General features: G+C 36.5%; 1 protein-coding gene across 1 annotated transcript in view; it reads left to right on the forward strand.

Annotated features, from left to right (window-relative positions):
• The first annotated feature begins 2,782 nt into the window (after positions 1 to 2,782).
• Positions 2,783 to 18,841, forward strand: part of Hltf (helicase like transcription factor) — a 105,197-nt gene continuing 89,138 nt past the window's right edge. The window contains 7 exon segments of the mRNA XM_052732099.1: positions 2,783 to 2,996; positions 4,152 to 4,359; positions 9,695 to 9,861; positions 11,050 to 11,183; positions 12,924 to 13,021; positions 14,991 to 15,065; positions 16,201 to 16,392. Coding sequence (XP_052588059.1) covers positions 2,977 to 2,996; positions 4,152 to 4,359; positions 9,695 to 9,861; positions 11,050 to 11,183; positions 12,924 to 13,021; positions 14,991 to 15,065; positions 16,201 to 16,392 — 894 coding nt within the window. The 5' untranslated portion in view covers positions 2,783 to 2,976.

The raw sequence follows: 18,841 nt of genomic DNA on the forward strand, positions 1-18,841 counted from the left end.
CCGAGGTCCTCTGGAAGAGGAGCCAGTGCTCTTAACTGCTGAGCCATCTCTCCAGCCCTATTATTCCTTGTTTAAACTTGATACTAATTAACCAAGCAGAAATATACTCAGCATTAATTTTCTACCACTTTTTTTAATTCTCCCAGCTATGGTTTTCCCAGCATTTTGCTATGGAATTGGTGCCTGATTATGTAAGAAAAAACAGTTGTGAATTAATAACATTTTTTCTCTTTTCTTAGGTTCTTTTTCTGTGTGTTTGTGTATGTGAATATATGTGTGATATATATGTTTGTTCATGCATGCAGGGTATATACTCTGAAGTGACAAGAAATTGTTGGGTGTCTTGTTATATCACACTTTTCTGTATTCCCTTTAGATAGTCTCAGCCTCAGAGAAATCCTCCTGTCTTATTTATTCAACATGTAATTATCAAACACCAAATACCAACCATTCTAGGCATTTGAAAATAGATAGTATAATTAGAAAATTATACGGCATATTTTTAATGAAGAGATACTATAGAAACATGAATTATATATATTTACATATATTTGGGCAGTAGCTTAAGGAAGCATTGTTTTGGAACATTTTCAGTCCAATTTTCAAATGAAACTCAGGTGAATGATGGCAACCTCTTTGGCAAAAGAAGCTTGTATAGGGCTTCTTTTCTACATTATTACTTGAGTAAATACATTGGTTTTATGGCTAAAAGACAATGCTGAAATTGACAATGGGTTGTGTTTGCTATTGGAGTTTGGGTTTTTGTTTTCAGTAGAAAAAGATGCTATGTCTTGAGAGAACCATGGTATATGGAATTTTATCTTTTAGTCCAATGAGCATGGCTTTATTAATTTTACATATAAAATGTAATCAGCTAATTAGCTGTGATTGATGATACAGGCTACTGTGGAGGCTGAGGCTTCTGCTCAGGGTCAAAGTTGACCTGGGCTCTACATTTAGTTCAAGGTCAGGCTGGGCAACTTTCGGAGGCCTTGTCACAAAGATAAAAGTAAAATAAAAGCTGAGGATATAGCATTCTGGTAGAGAGCTAGCCTATATTGGACAGGCCCTGGGATTCAATACCCACTACTGAAAAAGAAATTCAAACTTTGCCATTTGTATCCTAATACATCATGAAGAAAATACAATAACTGAAAGGAAGTTATCATCTTCCTTTTTTTCTGTTGGAGGAATGAAATAATTGCTTCAGATTCTATCAGTGGATGCTTAACATGCACAAAAATTCCAGGCAAGATGATACACCTTCAAATGAGTCTTCTGCAAGGCTGATTAACTGTTTAGAGCTACAATGATTGTGTAGTGTTTGGAATGCTGCAATCCCAGAGCCAAATGATCTTGGCCCACCTTTTGCCTTCTTAATAGCCATTTATTGTCCTCTATAGTAAACACATTTTTGTGACCATTTGGTAAATCATTTGGAATGTACATATAACACTAGTTTTCAATAAACTAAAAAGCTAAGGATAATGTTAGTGCCTTAGGCTTATAAAAAGATTTCCAGTTATGCTTTTTTCTACCTCCCTAATGGTCCCACCAAATGTATTTGAAAAGTGTCTTGATTTACAACTTTCTTTGTTCTGTTAGTACAAAAACTTCACAAAATAGCTTCAGTTGGAACAAAGCATTTGGGGTGATCTAAATCTGTGTTCCCAGGTCATGTTCACTGATAATTTGCCTCTCAATCCTGTTAAAGTGAATTGTTTTTTGTTTGTTGTTGACATTAGCATTTCCCAGAACGCCATGCCAGCAGCCCACCTTAAAATGCTCTCATTCCACTGCTGGTTCACAGATCATCATTATTTAAAATAATGAACACACACAGGCCACTTAAGAACTATCTTACCTTTCATACTCTGACGATGGAAGCATAAAATGGACTACTCTAGGAAGGATTTAAAACATTTACAAATACATCTAGCAATTCTGATGGTTTACAGCACACCGTATTATGTTTGACTCAGCGCCACCACTAGCCTTCTATTTTAGGTGCAGGTGAAGATGCGTCAGTTAAAAAGACTGCATTAATATCGGTTTTGTTGTCTTTCAAGGTGCAGGAATCGCCTCTACCTCGGCTGTTACCGATGCACACACAACTTCAAGGCCTGAATTTCCCTTTATGTTATAAAGTTTCCTTATAGTGCCTCCTTCGATTTCCTGGGGAAAACCACAGTTGCCACTTCACCTTTAACTAATGCTACACCAGCCTGCCACTTTCAGCAATAGAGTTGTAAGGTTGTCCTATTTTATGGCTTTCTTCTACTAAGGGATGAAAATTTCTTTAAACACAATAAAATAAGGTGGGAGAGGGAAATTATGTTCTCACTCAGATTTCCAGAACTTAGGGTCTTGCATACACTGAGATTACTAAGAACAAATATAGTCACAGGGTAGCAGAGGAAATCAGGCAGGCATTCCACCCAGAGCTCCCTCTAGGGGAGGTCCTGTAAGGCATTACATCAGATGAGGTGGGCTAGGGAGGGTCAGACCTAAGCGGACATCCTTATGGTTTTGGGGCACTGGAAGAAGTCTTCTACCCACGTGCGGCATGGACCCTTAAGCCATGTGGCTCACTTAAGAGGCCTCGAAGTTTTCCCGCGCAACTGCTCTCGGGTCGCGAAAGAACCCGGATGCAACCTCCGAGACATCCCACTGCCTTTGAATCACACGCCCAGAGGAGCTCCCCGCCCTCCCATACTCTGATTGGTTGGTAACCACAGTTTCTTCGTTTCGATTGGACAATTGCAGTGCCGATCACTAACGTCACTGGCCTCTCTGCTGCTGGAAGTTGTGGGTGTCGACTTCTAAATAAACCCGCGGCGTTACTCTCGAGGGTTGCGGCCTCACGGTTCGGTTTGGTTCCTGGTGCCTGGGTCGCGAGACCTTGAGGAGCTTTTCCAGGCGTCCTGAGAAGGTCCGGGGCGCCCAGGGCATCCCGAGGTCACCCCGCCCGGCGCCATGTCCTGGATGTTCAAGAGGTGAAAGGGCTGAGGGGGTGGGGCGCAAGGCCGGTGGCCCTGCGCTGTCCTCAAGTGAACGTGCGCCCCCTGGCGATAGGTGCAGCTTGTGTTCCTTCTGCGGGTCGCTTGTGGGTGTGGCTCGCGGAGACGCCAATGCATTGTCTCGGCTGACCCGAGGGTCTGCTGCCAGCGCCTCGGAAAATCTTCACTGATTGTGGGGGTCTGAAGTTCCACCCGAAGTGCCTTATTCATCAAAACACCCATTAGCTACCCACTGTGCTCTAGACATTGTTATTCCACGGAACTCTACAATTGTTATTGTATCAGCTCCGAGACAGCCCGACTCGGGGTATCTGACGGTAATGTGCACAAGCGTGCTAATATATATCTGCAGAGGAGAATGACAACTTCTAGAAGGCTTCCAGCAAACATCACTTTTAATCATCTACAGTGGTTTTCATGCCCGTTTGTGCAATAATTATCCTTAAGATTGAAGTTAACTTTAAAATAACAGGGATGGATAGGTAAGGGACCTTCAGGTCAGCTTTCTATGATGCCATAGTTTAGATACCTGAATTAAAATGTGTTCTGTTCTGAAGAGGTTAAAGCAGAGGATGCTGGATGAATTTATGTCAAAAGTTAAAAATACGTTTATAGCCAGACTGTGGGGCACACGCCTTTAATCCCAGTACTCAGAAGTCAGAGGCAGGCAGATCTCTGATTTCAAGGCCAGCCTGTCTACAGAGTTAGTTTCTTGTTAAGCCAGGGCTACACAGAGAAACCCTGTCTCAAAAAAACAAAAAGCAAAACAAGAGAAAATAACATATACAATGGTAATTTTATTTTATAAATCCATCTTTTCTTCATTAGTTGGTATTGAAAATGTTGACATGTAATTCTAGATTCAGATGTCATATAGATTTTAATGTAAATATATAGCTTTACCAGGAAAGAATTTCCAGTATTTAACAGGTCAGATTATCCTGGTAACTTTCCCCACTCAGTTCTTGCTTTAGGCAGGGTAATTGTTAAGTAATATTTGCCACATAGCATTTTGTTTGTTGAAATAAAATGTAAGGAAGTGATTGGCCTGAAAATACTCTTGGACTGTGTTTTTTGAGAAATGCTTGGTTAAGTTCTGGTTTTAATGTGCTTTTTTTTTTTTTAAAATAGGCATCCTGTTTGGAAGTATTTGCAGTCTGTCCAGTATGGAGACCATGGAAATTTTCCAAGACTTTCATACCCAACTTTCTTTCCACGTTTTGAATTCCAAGATGTTATCCCTCCAGATGACTTCCCAACTGGTGATGAAGAGCTAGATTCCGTTTTATTTGGAACTTTGAGAGGTCAAGTTGTTGGACTACGCTATTACACAGGAGTAGTGAGTATAAGAGTAGATACTAAATAAAGTTGTGATATGCTTATAGGTTTTAACAGAGTAAATTATATTAAAAGGTGAAACCCAGACAGTCTGAGAGACTTTCCTGTGGATGACAAACTTGGAAAAACTGACCTAACTTAGCCAGGCAGAATAGGGCAGTAAACCCAACAGTGTCTACAGTTTGGGCAGGACCATGGCATCAGGCAAGGCATGGAACAGTTCTTTGTCCAGGTGGAGTCATCTGTGCCCCAGTTTCTTCTTTGGAGACCTTGGGGTCACCAGTAGTAGCTGCAGTTCTTTTCTATCACAGGAAGCTTTTTCATTAAACACTTTAAATGCCATATTCAGCAGATCTCTGAGAGGTCTTGAGGGCCATATTCTATTAAGTATACCTGATTTTAAACAAACTTTACTTGTTTTTAGTTAACTTGCTTCAGGCTTAACCTTAACACCATATACAGAAAGCTAAAAGTTGTGCTTGTGAATGAATTATGTTTGTGCTTAGCATAACTACAAACATAGTTCTGACCATATTAATGAAGTTGACTTCCATGCCTTAATTAACTCTAACAGTTTACAAGTTAGTAACTTTTATAAGATAAGGATTTTACAATTTTGTCTTTGTTAAGTTTGAGCCTGCTCACAGACCAACCCCTCCTGGCTTCCCTCTCCTGACTTGAACCATGCTTACAGTATATAAAGCACTTTTGCTCACACTGTCATTTGATCCTTGTAATTACTGCGGTACTCTTCCTCAATGGAAGATAGAGATCTAGATGGTTAAATGATTTGCCCCAAATGCAGAAAATATATGCTGAATTTAGGAAGTCATGAATTTTTTTACTAGGTAAGTTAATCATTTACTTTTGGGTTCTTTCCTTTATTGTTATAGTAAGAATAGCTCCTGATTTTTCTTTGTATGTATCACTGTTCTCTGAATTGAATGAATGAATGAATGAATGTATGTGTGTGTGTGTGTGTGCGTGAGAGAAAGAAAAGGGGACAGATTGAGAATATATATAGTTTTTTTCTGGACAGTAATCTTCATTACAGTCATCTTTGTTATTTGGATAATACTTCTAATATTTGTCTAATTTATCATAAGAAAATTTCAAACATAGAATACGATTCAGAGGTTAACAAGTATGTTCTATATTTGCTTTATTTTTTCTTTGATCTTTTGTAAAAACAAAACTAAATGTATCATTTTATATTAGTATAGTTCAGTATATATATATATATTTAAATGTAGTTTGGGGGCTGAAGAGATGACTCAGCAGTTAAGAGCGCTTGGCTGCTCTAGCAGAGGACTGGAGTTCTGTTCTCAGCATTCATGGCTGGCAACTCACAACTCCCTTTAAGTACAGTTCCAGAAGTCCAGTGCCCTTTTCTGGCATACATGGGTACTCACACATTATCCCCTCAACCCCGCCAGAATACACACATATACGTGATTAGAAATAAAATACATCTTTTAAAAAAAGTTTTTACATTTCATTTTCATTAACAAAATTAACAATTACTTATATGTAATAAACAATAATTGAATTCTGTTGATTATTTAAAATGTCTTTTTTTCAGTTAGTATCAAAACAGGGTTAAGGTATTTATTATCTTTGGCTGTTATGGGCTATAAGGCCCCCTCTGGTTTCCTGTTATAGATTTGTGTGTCAAAAACAAGGTCTGTTTTGTGGAATCTTGTTGATTTTGTTACTTTTCTCCTTCTCTTGTATTTTTATTTTAAAGCTTGTTAAAAGATTTTTGTTATTGTTGAGGACAGGGGTTTGAGACAGGGTTTAACTCTATAGCCTGGAACTCACTAAGTAGTCCAGGTTGACCTTGAACTCAGAGTGAACTAAGTGGTCCACTTGTCCGCATTCTGAGTACTTGATAGCTTCAGAACATTTTTTTTTTAATTGCAGTAAGTTATCAGGAGATACTTTGGGGGAATTTTGTGTTTCCCATTTGTCTTGTTTTTCATCCTCTGTATTTTTATGTTCGAACATCTCATGTTATTTAGTATGAGATGTGCAATCTAGGAGATTACTTAGAGAAGAACAATTATTTCTTGAGTTTTTGTAAATTCATAATTTTCATTTGCTACTTTGGCTAAATATAAAGTGCTTGATCCATATTTTTTCTTTATATCCAAATGCTGCATAATATATTGTTAGTGAAAATTTTGATGTCAGTAGGACTTTCTTTCCCACTTAACTGAATTGGAATTTTTTTGCCTGATAATTAAAAGATATTCTCATCTTAAAAGTCTAATAGTTTTATTAAAGTATTTGTTCTATAATTGATTTCCTTCTATTTCAGAAAAATTTCTGTAATTATAGTTTTAAATATTTGCTTTACTCCAAAGCCATTTCTTTTTTAGAAACTTCGTATTCTCTCACTTCCTCTCTCTTACTTGTTCTGTTTGCTGTTTGTTACCTCTATACTACCTATGTCTTCTACCGGCTCTGAATATTTTTTACCATAATTTTTCATTTTTCTGTTTTTCTGCTATTTTTCTTACCATGTTTTTCAAATGCTTTTTTAACACTTGTGTTAATTTTACTCCAGTCTTTGATCTTGAAATGTTTTCTTTCTTCTAGTCCTTTTAGCAATTTATCCATTCTTAATTTGGTATCTAACTGCTCTATGGTTCTCACATCTCTGTATGAGTTGTGGTATTTCAGATTTGTAGTATTGCAAAATTTACATTGTTTTCTAAATTATGATTTTGTGAAGTATTAGATTGTAGTTATTAATCTCATAGATTATAGTTATTAATCTTATGTGATTTTAGAATAATTTCTATCTATAACACTAGTTAACTAATAAGAATATAGGCTGATTAAATATTTAGCCCATTTTTCCACTGTATAGTCTTATAAGTAATACCTTCATTATTTTAAAAATAGATAAAATGCATTGAGTTTTTATAACATAACTTACTTTATTATAACATAACTTATTTTATATATTCTATACTTTTTCTATAAATGTACATATATAAATTGAAATCATATATTAATAAAAAATAAATCCAAACAGAAAGTGGTTAATTACTCCCATTACATTCATGCCATTGTTGTACCTAAGGACATTTCGTGCCACACCAGTAATTATTCTAATTCACATAGTTCACAGCTGAGCAAGACTGTTGATGACTTTTTTCCCCCAGAAGCCTCCATAGCACCTTCCTATACTATGAAAGCTAGTCAGTAGGGAATAAGTCAGTACCAACTTCATTTCTGTATATCCTGTGGCCAGTGTGTATGATGTCTTCACACTTGTCTTACTATAAAGTTATGGAGGGCAGCCAAGGGCCAAGACAATATCCTGTATTGTTTTGGGAGTTCCTTGGACAACTTGAAGGTCAGTATGGTAACTGTAATTAAACTCTTTTTATATGGGAGAACTTTATACACACACATACACACACACACACACATACACACACACACACACACACACACACACACATACATATATATAATACACATACACACACACACACACATATATAATTTCTGTTTGGCTTTCTTTTTTACATACATCATGTTAATTATCTCTCCCTTAACCTTTCCTCTGCTGTACCTCTCATCCCTCTTCCCACTTAAACCTCCTCGTTATTTCTCTTTTCCCCTTCATATCACCTTCTTTCTCCCACCCTTAAGCACCCCCTGCATTGTCCCTTTCTAGTTTCCTGGATTGTACAGGTACTCCAAATAAAACATACAGATCTAAAGACTTGACACTAAGATCCACATATGATTGAGAACATGCAACGTTTGGTCTCTGGGTCTGGGTTACTTCACCCAGTGTAATATTTTCCAGCTCCATCTCTTGACCTGCAAATTTCATTTTTCTTTATAACTCAATAAAATCCCATTTTATATAGGTATCACATTTTCACTCTTTATCAGTAATGAAAGCTATTGGGGTCCAGCCCCTTGATTAGCCTTCACCCAGAATTCCAGAAGAGATGCTACCAGCAGTGGATCAATCTGAGTGGTTCACTAATAAATCTATGCACACGAAACTCTTTAGTCCATACACTTTATACTTCTGAGTCAGTTCTCTCTCTACACTGCTTCTTTTCTGCTCTCATACTTAGCTCCTTTCTTGCCTGATGTCTCTACATCTTTCTGCTGTTCCCTCTAAGTGGTATCTTAATTCTTTCATCTTAGTTCTGCCCCATCTTGGTCTTTCTCGTCTTGATCTTACCCATCTAGTTCTTCCTCATCAGGCTCTTCCTCATCTACCATTTTGTCTTTCTGATTCTCCATCTAGTTCTCCAATCTAGTCCTCCCCAAGTCTCTGAGGTTTACAGTTATATATCCATGCAATAGCAATGCTCTGGCTAAGGCAAGGTCACCAGGACACAGAGGCGGTGTCTCCGTAAGGGTGTTTACTAAGGTAAATTCAGGAGACTCAGTGGTTGGTCTGAAATGCTTTATCCTGTCTGCCTTTTGGCTTTGGGTGCTAGAGAAGTATATCAGATAAAATATACTGTTAGGAGTTCTTGGGGAAGGTATGAGAGTGCACAAGAAATTCATATCAGGAAACAGCTGGTACATTAAAAGCTGAATAACACCAAATATTCCTTGAGATTTGGGTTCCTCCAGAAGAATTCCCTGATTCTTCCAGGTATAGCTTTACCATATTCAGATGAATTCCTACTATATTCCTGCGGCTCGTAGCATATAAGTTGATGGACATATAGGCTATTTCCATGTCCTAGTGGTAATGAATAGGGTAAATATGAACATGGATGAGCATATGTCTCTGACCCAGTCATACCATTTTGGGGCACATATATCTAAAGATTAGCTACTTTGAAAAATGTACATGATATGAATCTTCAAGGTAGACTTAACTGTACATTTCATATCTTAAAGACTTACTGGCTTCTTAATGAATATAAGTTAGAAAACTAGAGTAGAAGAATCATTGTAAAATATATTCCTTAATATTTCTAGTTTGAGCTGAACCTGTGGCTCAGTTGATAGATTGCTTTGTAATCTTTTCTAAGTCTTGGGTTCAATTCCCAACAGAATATAAACTGGGAGTGGTAGCACATATTTGTAATCTCAGCACTCGGGAGATAGAGGCAGAAGTATCAAAGTTCAATATCATCTTCAGTTCAAGATCATCTTTGGCTATATAGCAAATTTGAAGCCAGCCTTGGATACACGAGACCCTGTCTGAAGCAAGCAAACAAAAAAAGAAAAAAGAAAAACTAGCAGTAATGCATCATTAGAAATTCTAGAAACAGTACAAAGAAGTCAAGTTATTACTGTTCATATTTATATTATTACTATCTGTTCCTTATTTTTACTAGGTAAATAATAATGAAATGGTTTCTTTACAACAAGAGCCTAATAATCCCTATGATAAGAATGCAATTAAAGTAAGTAATGTGAATGAAAATCAGGTTGGCTATTTAAAGAGAGATCTTGCAGCTGCCTTGGCCTATATCATGGACAACAAATTGGCACAAGTGGAAGGGTATGTGCTTTTAGAGTTAGTTTTAATAATTGTGATTTTTAGTTATCTTTGAATATGTAAGCATTTCCCGAGCCTCTGGAAATGTCATGGCACCATACCTCACTACTTTGAGATGTATTCAGTTTTCTTCTTTGCCTTTCCTATCTAGCCATCAAAGAGCTTTACTTTTATTTCCTTATTACATTATTACCATGGAGAAAAAAAATGGGTTTATGTATTAGGGTACAGTATGTCCTTATCCTGTCTCTTGCAGTTGTGCATGGTGGTCTTCTGCCTCAGACTCTTGAGGACTGGCATGACAGGCATGCGTTACCAGAGGGACTTCATGATAGTGGGGTGTTTATCTTTTCTGCTTTTGTTTTGAGACAGGGTTTTGCTAGTACAACCTGGCCTTGCACTCCTAACCCTGCCATAGCCTCCTGTGTACTAGAATTAGAAATGTGCACCATCATGCTTAACTCACTTGCACATTTTAGAGTTTTCTTTATTTCTTACTGGAAATGAAATCTAGATATTCTATATTTTCTATATAATAATTTTCTTTCTGAATGTAAAACTTACTAAGAATTTTCTTTTGATAAAAGATAGGTCTGGCACATGGTTTCCATTGACTGGGACTTAGGAAGTGGCTGCCCTTTAGCTAGGGCATATGCTCTGCCAGTTTTTTCACCATTTTGTTTTTCATTATTGTTAGCATTTCATTTTTCATTCTGGCTACTTATTCTCTGTTAGAGTTTGTGTTTGTTATCTTAGTGTAAATATTTTGGATAGTTATACCCCAATCATAATGCTTAGAATATTCATCCCAGCTGATGTGGAAGATAAAATAAGTGGTTAGATTTGTCTTTGCTTTTTCCTTTATAACATTTTCCAGTCGAGAATAAATTTTTAGTGAACATTGAATGCTAAAACTGTCCTCACAAATAGATGCATTATTTTGTTTATTTTCCAATCTTGGATGTAAGCTATCTTTTGTAAACTACTTTATCCTATCATCTCAAATTTTTTTGACATCCTGTTATAAAAATTACTTCTTCCTCTGATAATTTTCTTTTTAAGTTTTTCAAATTTGCTTAAATAATCCCTTCTTGTTTTGCATTTTTGTGTTTGAGTAATATATTTAATATATTCAGAATTAATATAAAAATAACTTTCAATTTCTCATTTTTTTTCCTCTTACTATAATAGGGTAGTTCCTTTTGGTGCAAATAATGCTTTTACCATGCCTCTTCATATGACTTTTTGGGGAAAAGAAGAAAATAGAAAAGTGGTTTTAGATCAGTTGAAGAAACATGGATTTAAATTGAGTCCAACACCAAAAGGTAAGTTTGATCTTGTAAAATGCAGGGATTGTAAAGTAATTAGTCTCCTTGAATTTGTTTGGCTAAAGTAACGTATGCAAAATACTCTGAGTTATAACTTTTTTTTTAATCCTTTGAAGAAATTGCTGACTTTTCCTTTTATATTTCTATTGAAATACAATTATGTATAATTTAACAACAGGACAGATTCTGAGGACTATATCAATGTGTTGATTTTGTCATTGTGTAACCATCAGAGACTACTCATGCAAAATGAGGTAATTAATTTTATGGTCCCACTATTATATGTCCAAATATAGAACTGCATGTTTGTAACTATAGATTCATCCATATACAAAAATACACAAGAAAGGTCAGTGTACCCTGTTTAATTTTCCTCAATGTTAACATAATTCTTCATTTTAAACATTTGTTTTTATAACTTTTGGAGAGGAAGAATTGCTCAGTAGAGAGTAAAAATAAATGATGTTTGCTTAGAATTTATTCAAATAATAATGCGATTTTTTCTTCTTTTGGGAATGATTTAGTATTTAGCTTTAAAATTTTTTTTAGGTCTAGGTATATAGTTCAGTGGTAGAGCACTTATATACATTATGTTTTGTTTTTTTTATATTCTGTCATAATATATTTAGTTCTGGGTAATATCCATGCTAGGCAATTACTCTGCCACTGAGCTACAGGCCCAGTTCTGTGGGAATTTTTTTTTTTAATTTTTATTTTTATTTTGCAATACAATTCAGTTCTACATATCAGCCACGGATTCCCTTGTTCTCCCCCCTCCGGCCCTCCTCACATTCCCCCCAGCACACCCCACATTCCCACCTCCTCCAGGGCAAAGCCTCCCTGCGGACTGAGATCAACCTGGTAGACTCAGTCCAGGTAGGTCCAGTCCCCTCCTCCCAGGCCGAGCCAAGCGATCCTGCATAGGCCCCAGGTTTTAAACAGCCAACTCATGCAGTGAGCACAGGACCCGGTCCCACTGCCTGGATGCCTCCCAAACAGATCAAGCCAATCAACTGTCTCACCCATTCAGAGGGCCTGATCCAGTTGGGGGCCCCTCAGCCATTGGTTCATAGTTCATGTGTTTCCATTTGTTTGGCTATTTGTCCCTGTGCTTTATCCAACCTTGGTCTCAACAATTCTCGCTCATATAAACCCTCCTCATTCTCGCTAATTGGACTCCCAGATATCCACCCGGGGCCTAGCCATGGATCTCTGCATCCAGATCCCTCAGTCATTGGATGGGGTTTCTAGCATGACCATTAGGGTGTTTGGCCATCCCATCACCAGAGTAGGTCAGTTCGGACTGTATCTCGACCATTGCCAGCAGTCTGTTGTGGGGGTATCTTTGTGGATTTCTGTGAGCCTCTCTAGCACTTTGCTTCTTCCTATTCTCATGTGGTCTTCATTTACCATGGTCTCCTATTCCTTGTTCTCCCTCTCTGTTGTTGATCCAGCTGGGATCTCCTGCTCCCCCAAGTTCTCTTTCCCTTGACCCTCGCCCTTCATTACCCCCACTTATGTCCAGGCTATTCATGTACATCTCTTCCATTTCTCTGTCATTGGGCGATCCCCATGTCTTTCTTGGGGTCCTGTTTTCCAGGTAGCCTCCCTGGTGATGTGAGTAGCAGTCCAGTTATCCTGGAATTTTTAATATTATTTCGTATTTACGTTTATTTCTGGTACTTAATTTCTTTTTATTTGGTCATTTTATTTTTTTCCATTTGGAAACTACTATAGCTCTAGGATTGAGTTTGGAGAATAATTGGGGCTCTGGAAGAGCTGGACCAAGTTATAATATGCCAAGTCATGTTACAGTACAGATGACAACTGAACAGGTAAGCTTTTTGTTGTTTGTTCATTTTTATCTTGAGTCAAGGTCTCATTGTAGACTTACCTCTAAATCACTTTTGTCTTAGGGTTTCTATCGCTGTGAAGAGACACCATGACCACAGTAACTCTTATAAAGGAAAATATTTATTTGGGGTGGCTTACAGTTTAGTGGTTCAGTCCATTATCATCATGGTGGGACATGGAGGCATGCAGGTAGACATGGTGCTGGAGAGGTAGGTGAGAGTTCTACATCTTGCACAGGCAATGAGAAGTGGTCTGTCTCATTGGCATGGCTTGAGCAAATATAAGAACACAAAGCCTGCCTCCACAGTGGCACACTTCCTCCAATAAGACCACACCTACTCCAACAAGGCCACATACCTCCTAATGGTGCCACTCCCTTTGGGGGCCAATTTCTTTCAAACCACCACAACTGTGTAGCTGAGAATGGCCTTGAATTCTAGTCTTCCTGCTTCTGCCTCTCAAATACTTGGATTACAGTTGTTTGTCACCATGCCTGCCTTAGGTATGCTTTTATTTTTACTATAATTAAATTTTTAGTGATAAAAGTTGTTGTTTAAAAGAACAGGATAAATATGTATGTGCTAGTATTAGTGATCTTTAGGTATGTTAATAAAATTATAATGAAAATTACTGTACATCATATAGAATGTAGATATTCATCTGCAAACATAAGTAGTGATAAGAACTATAGTCATCCCTTTTAATTCACAGAAACTAGAACCATCCAATCTCTTATATATAAAAAAAGGTAACTTTTTTTATAGAATCACTGCACATCTTATATATTTTAAATAATTTCTAAATTAATTATAATATCTGCTGTAAGTATAAAAGATATGCAGTAGTTAGGCTGTATTATTTAGGAAACAATGACAAGGGAAGTGTTTGTATAGAGGCTAGAAGCTTAGTACAGATATTAACTATACTACATTATATTACACTATAGTACAGATATAAACATCACTATATTTTTAATTAGCTAGATCTATGAAAAGAAGGGTGGATTCACATATACACAGTCATACATACGTAAAATCACAAATATACTGTGTATATTATATTTTTGTATTTTAAATTTTCAGAATGTCTAAAGTCGTGATAAAAAACACTAGAATGTGAAAATTATTCTCTTTCTTTAGTAAGGTTGCAAATTCAATCTTAAAAACCTTAAAATCTTTGATGTTACTCTACTTATTTTGCCTAATATGTAATCTAGGATGTTGTTAGACCAAGTTACTCTGAAAAAAATATATATAGTGTTTGTTAGTATTAATATAAATAATTTAGACAATAACATTAAAACATTTTTCTGACTGTTTATCCACTAGTAGTTTTAGACAAAAATGTTGAAACATTTTATATCTGTTTATCCAATAGAGGTGTTCTTCTTATTTCCCAGTTACAGTTTTCCCTGATCAGTTTAAATGATCAGCTAAATTAGCCTAATAATGAAATTATCTAACATTTTGTAGAACATAGCAAGTTACATGTATCTAGTAGTTTAAATGCTAATAGAATCATAGAGTTCTAGTGGGAGAGTTTAATTTGTTTCATGTTCCTGATCTTATGAAAATAAGACACAGGCCATAATTCTCTGCCTAAACATGCAGGGTCATTTGTGACAGGACTGTGACTGGTACCTGAGGATGTCACTACTGTCCTTTCAGTAGCATTAGGATTGGGCCTTGTAAATGCTGGGGTCAGTGCTCTCTCAGCAGGCTATATCCCTGGTCCTTTGTAGCTCTTTTGTGTATTCATCTGAAATGAGTACATTTACTTCTATAGAAAAATCACCTGTAGTGCTTTTCAGTGAATAGTTTAGTATCTCATACTTATTTTACGTACACTTGGTCATTTGACTTGTTCAGTGAAAGTGATCTGAAATCTATGAATTACATGCAGTTTTCACTTTAATTGGTTTGTTCAGTATTTATTATTTTTTAACTATAGCTCAAAATGGAATTTGACAAATTATTTGAAGATTTAAAAGAAGATGGTAAAACTAATGAAATGGAACCAGCTGAGGTACAGAACCTGTATATTTTTTAAAAAAATGCTTTATGTCGTGTATAAAATTTTATAATGACATTGCCCTTCAGGTATGCAATATACTTTGAGTTTGACTGTATTCATATTGCATTACCTTCTCCTTTCTTCCCTGAGTATTTCCATGTAGTCTCCTTTCTGTTTTCTTGTCATATATGTTTGTAGTATGGATATATGGATATTTTCACACACACACACTCTTAAGTTCCCAGAATAAGAGAAAATATATAATTTGAGTCTGGCTTTCTTTCTAAGCCTGGCCTTTTCCACAAAATAATAATGATCCAGATTCCATCTATTTTTCTGTAAGACACATAATTTTGTGCTTTATGACTGAATAAACTCCACTGTATAAATATACTGTGTTTTTTTGTTTTGTTTTGTCTTCATTTACTGATGGGCACCTAGGCTGATTGTCTGCTGCTGATGGTGCTGTTGTAATGCCACATTAAATTTGGAAGAGCTCACTCCCACCTGGATTATATGGTATTTCTGTTTGTAGCTTTTCTAGGAACCTTCATACTGATTTTGATAGTGGTTGCACTAGGTTACATTTCCACTAGCATTATATAAAAGTTCCCTTTCTCCTAAGTCCTTGTGAACATTTTCTGTTTGTTTTTAAAATGATATCTATTCTCACAAGGGTAAGATGGATTCTTAGTGTGTAAGTAAGGACATTGGGCATTCTTTCACATATCTACTGCCTATCTGTATTTTGATTTTTGAGAAATGCCTATTTTCTTAATTTCCTCATTTGCTGATAGACAGTTTCAATTTCAGAAAAGAATTTTAAAAACTCAAGAAATAATTCTAGGAACTGACCGATAGTATTGCATAAAATTAAAAAGCTTCTGCATGGTAAAGGAAATAGTTAATGGACTGCCAAGATAGTTTAGAACATGGGGTCAATCTCTGCCAGCTCCATGTCTGTTTTGGGGTTGATATCTAGAAAATATAAAGAACTCAAAAATGTAAACCAATATCTCAAATGTAAAGTTTCAAAACAATTGTTTTGGTAACTTATACATTTCATACCATAAGAAAATAACTCAGGTTCTGCATATGAAAAGAGAAAAGACTGACTATATTTCTCCTTATAATGTTGTATTTGTAGGCTATTGAAACCCCATTGCTTCCACACCAAAAACAAGCTCTGACTTGGATGGTTTCACAAGAGAACAGCAAAGAGCTTCCTCCATTCTGGGAATAGCAAAATGACTTATATTATAACACAATAACAAATTTTTCTGAGAAAGAACGACCAGAAAATGTCCATGGAGGAATTTTAGCTGATGATATGGGTTTGGTAATTTTTTTCTTCAGTTAGAAAAATCTTACTTTGCAATTACAATTTTGTAAAAAGAAATTTTAAAGTTGAAAGATGGGTGCCAGTTTAGGACTAGAGTTTTCTTTCAATGTAGATAGAGCATACTTTTTTTTTCTTTCTTTTTAGTTTTTTAGTAGGGACTTCTAAGGAGCCAATAGATGGGTCAAATAGCAAAGAATAGTTAAAAATGGGTGACAGAACACATTAACATTAATGAGTATATAAGTGTATATTCCTAATTTTCTTTTTTCTTTACTTTTTTTTTTTTGGTTTTGTTTTGTTTTTTTGAAAGAGGGTTTCTCTGTGTAGTTTTGATACCTGTCCTGGATCTTGCTCTGTAGACCAGGCTGGCCTCAAACTTAAAGAGGTCCGCCTGACTCTGCCTCCCTAGTGCTAGGATTAAAGGTGTGCACCACTGCTGCCCAGCTTTCATATGGTTTTTCAAAAGTAGAGGTCAATGATATCAAATTCAGTTCCCATCACTGAAAAAAACAGTAGAAAATAAAGTAAGGCTCAGTTACTTCCTGCTGAGGAGCTTGCACCTCATTTTGTGCTTTAAAAAAGAAGTCCTTTGGTATTGGCAGTAATGTCAACAACAAGAGAGAAACAGTAGTCTCCCAACCCTCTTAGAACCCGTTTACCTCTACTGGCCTGTTTGTTTCTTGCTGTGCTTTTGCTTTAGACCTGCTTGGCCAAGAGAGGCATCCTCAGATTCCAGAGAGTGAAATCATTTTCAAGGACTGTGCTGATGATGCCATAGACTTTGAGGTTATCTGATTAGGGGACTTAACACCAAGCTAAGCTAGGACAAGGTGGATGTCCCTTCTTACAGATTCCCTTACTACTAGAATATAGACACTGGCTTTATGTCATGACTGTGTGACCCCAACTTCAATGTCATTAGGTCTGCTGAAAAATTTAGAAACAGTAATGCAGGCTCTGAGAAGTTTGACGTGAGTCATGAAAAGTTAGACAGGAGCGATGGGATGTTAGATGCTACCACAAGAAGCAAAACAGGTGTGGGGACAAGTCAGACTGGAGCCATGACAAGTGTGATAGAAATTCAGAATGTGGCAATAATAAAGTAGATGAAGAGAGTGGGACAGAGGTTGGGATCAGGACCAATAGGCCTGATAAGGTAGACATGAGAAGAGGACAGAAAGCAGTGCTGCCATCTCTTAGAGCAGTCTTTTTACGTGCAGCACAAGAAAGTGGTAAGCTGAAGACAGTTAGACCCCATGGTTCAGCTCATGCTTAGGTGCCATTGGGACTTCCCAAGTGGAGTGGGGCCATGATGGGCAGTGACATTGATATTGATATTGATTCTTCTAGCTGTATCCATCCCCATTCCTAGGGGCTGTACCCTGTTAACACTAAGGTTCCCTACTCAGAATTAAACAGTAGGACAAAACCTTGACTCCTCAGACCCCTGGCAGTTTTCTTGCTGCCCTCTTCCTTTCTTCCTTTCTCCACCCTGGGCATGAAATCTAGGGCTTCAGCCATGTTAGGCATGGATCCTACCTACTGTCCTACACATTTAACTCCTCTTGGTGTCTTTAATAATAGCTTTTCTGTATTAGTAAAGAATACAATGTTATTTGAAACCATATTCTAGTTCAAATACTAGGTATGTAGCATAGTAGATATTTGTGACTGTTTACCATAGCCATTCCTGTGGGTTTGGTCATAGAGCTGTCACTTTGAGCTCTGTAACTTTTACAGTATTAGGCATTAAAATAAATAGTTTTAGAATATTAAAAGTAGCAATAGACAAAAACTTATATAAGTAGCATATTTTAAAGACAATTCTAAATAATAACAGCTTTTATAAGAATGTCACTGTTTAGTTTTGCAAGTTGTTTTGATGCTTAGGTGGAAAAGTGGCAGCTGAACTCTCAAATTGTTACTTTATTTGGTATGTTGGGATTGTGTTGATTTTTTTCCTTACAGATATTGTAAAGGGAAAAGTATTGAATTATTAGTTGCTTTTCTTATATCTATGATATCATATCAGACTTTAGAGAAGAATTTTTTTTTTTTACTTTCAGTTCTGGGAGATACAGTCCATCATGGGGAAGGTACAGAGGCAGGAATTTAATAGGCAGGAAAATAATATTTTACCTATAGTCAAGAGGCAGAAATGGATGCAGATGATCACCCCAATCTATGGAATGGTGCCATGCACAGTTAGAGTGGCTTATCCTACCTCATTTACCTAGTCTAGAAACTTCATTATGGACATGTCCCAGTTGTCTTCCAGGAGATTGAAGTTCCTGTCAAGTTGACAGTCAGTATTAATCTCACAAGTGTTTTAAAAACTTTTAAGATAAAATACTAAAATCCAAATATTTATTCATTAAAGGAACTAACCACTAGGCAATGATACTAAACTTATTGATTATCATCTGTGCATGTTGTACATTGAATG

The sequence above is a fragment of the Peromyscus californicus genome, unplaced genomic scaffold (genome assembly GCF_007827085.1).
Source record: "Peromyscus californicus insignis strain IS unplaced genomic scaffold, ASM782708v3 Scaffold_9__1_contigs__length_137607984, whole genome shotgun sequence".
NCBI lineage: Eukaryota > Metazoa > Chordata > Mammalia > Rodentia > Cricetidae > Peromyscus > Peromyscus californicus.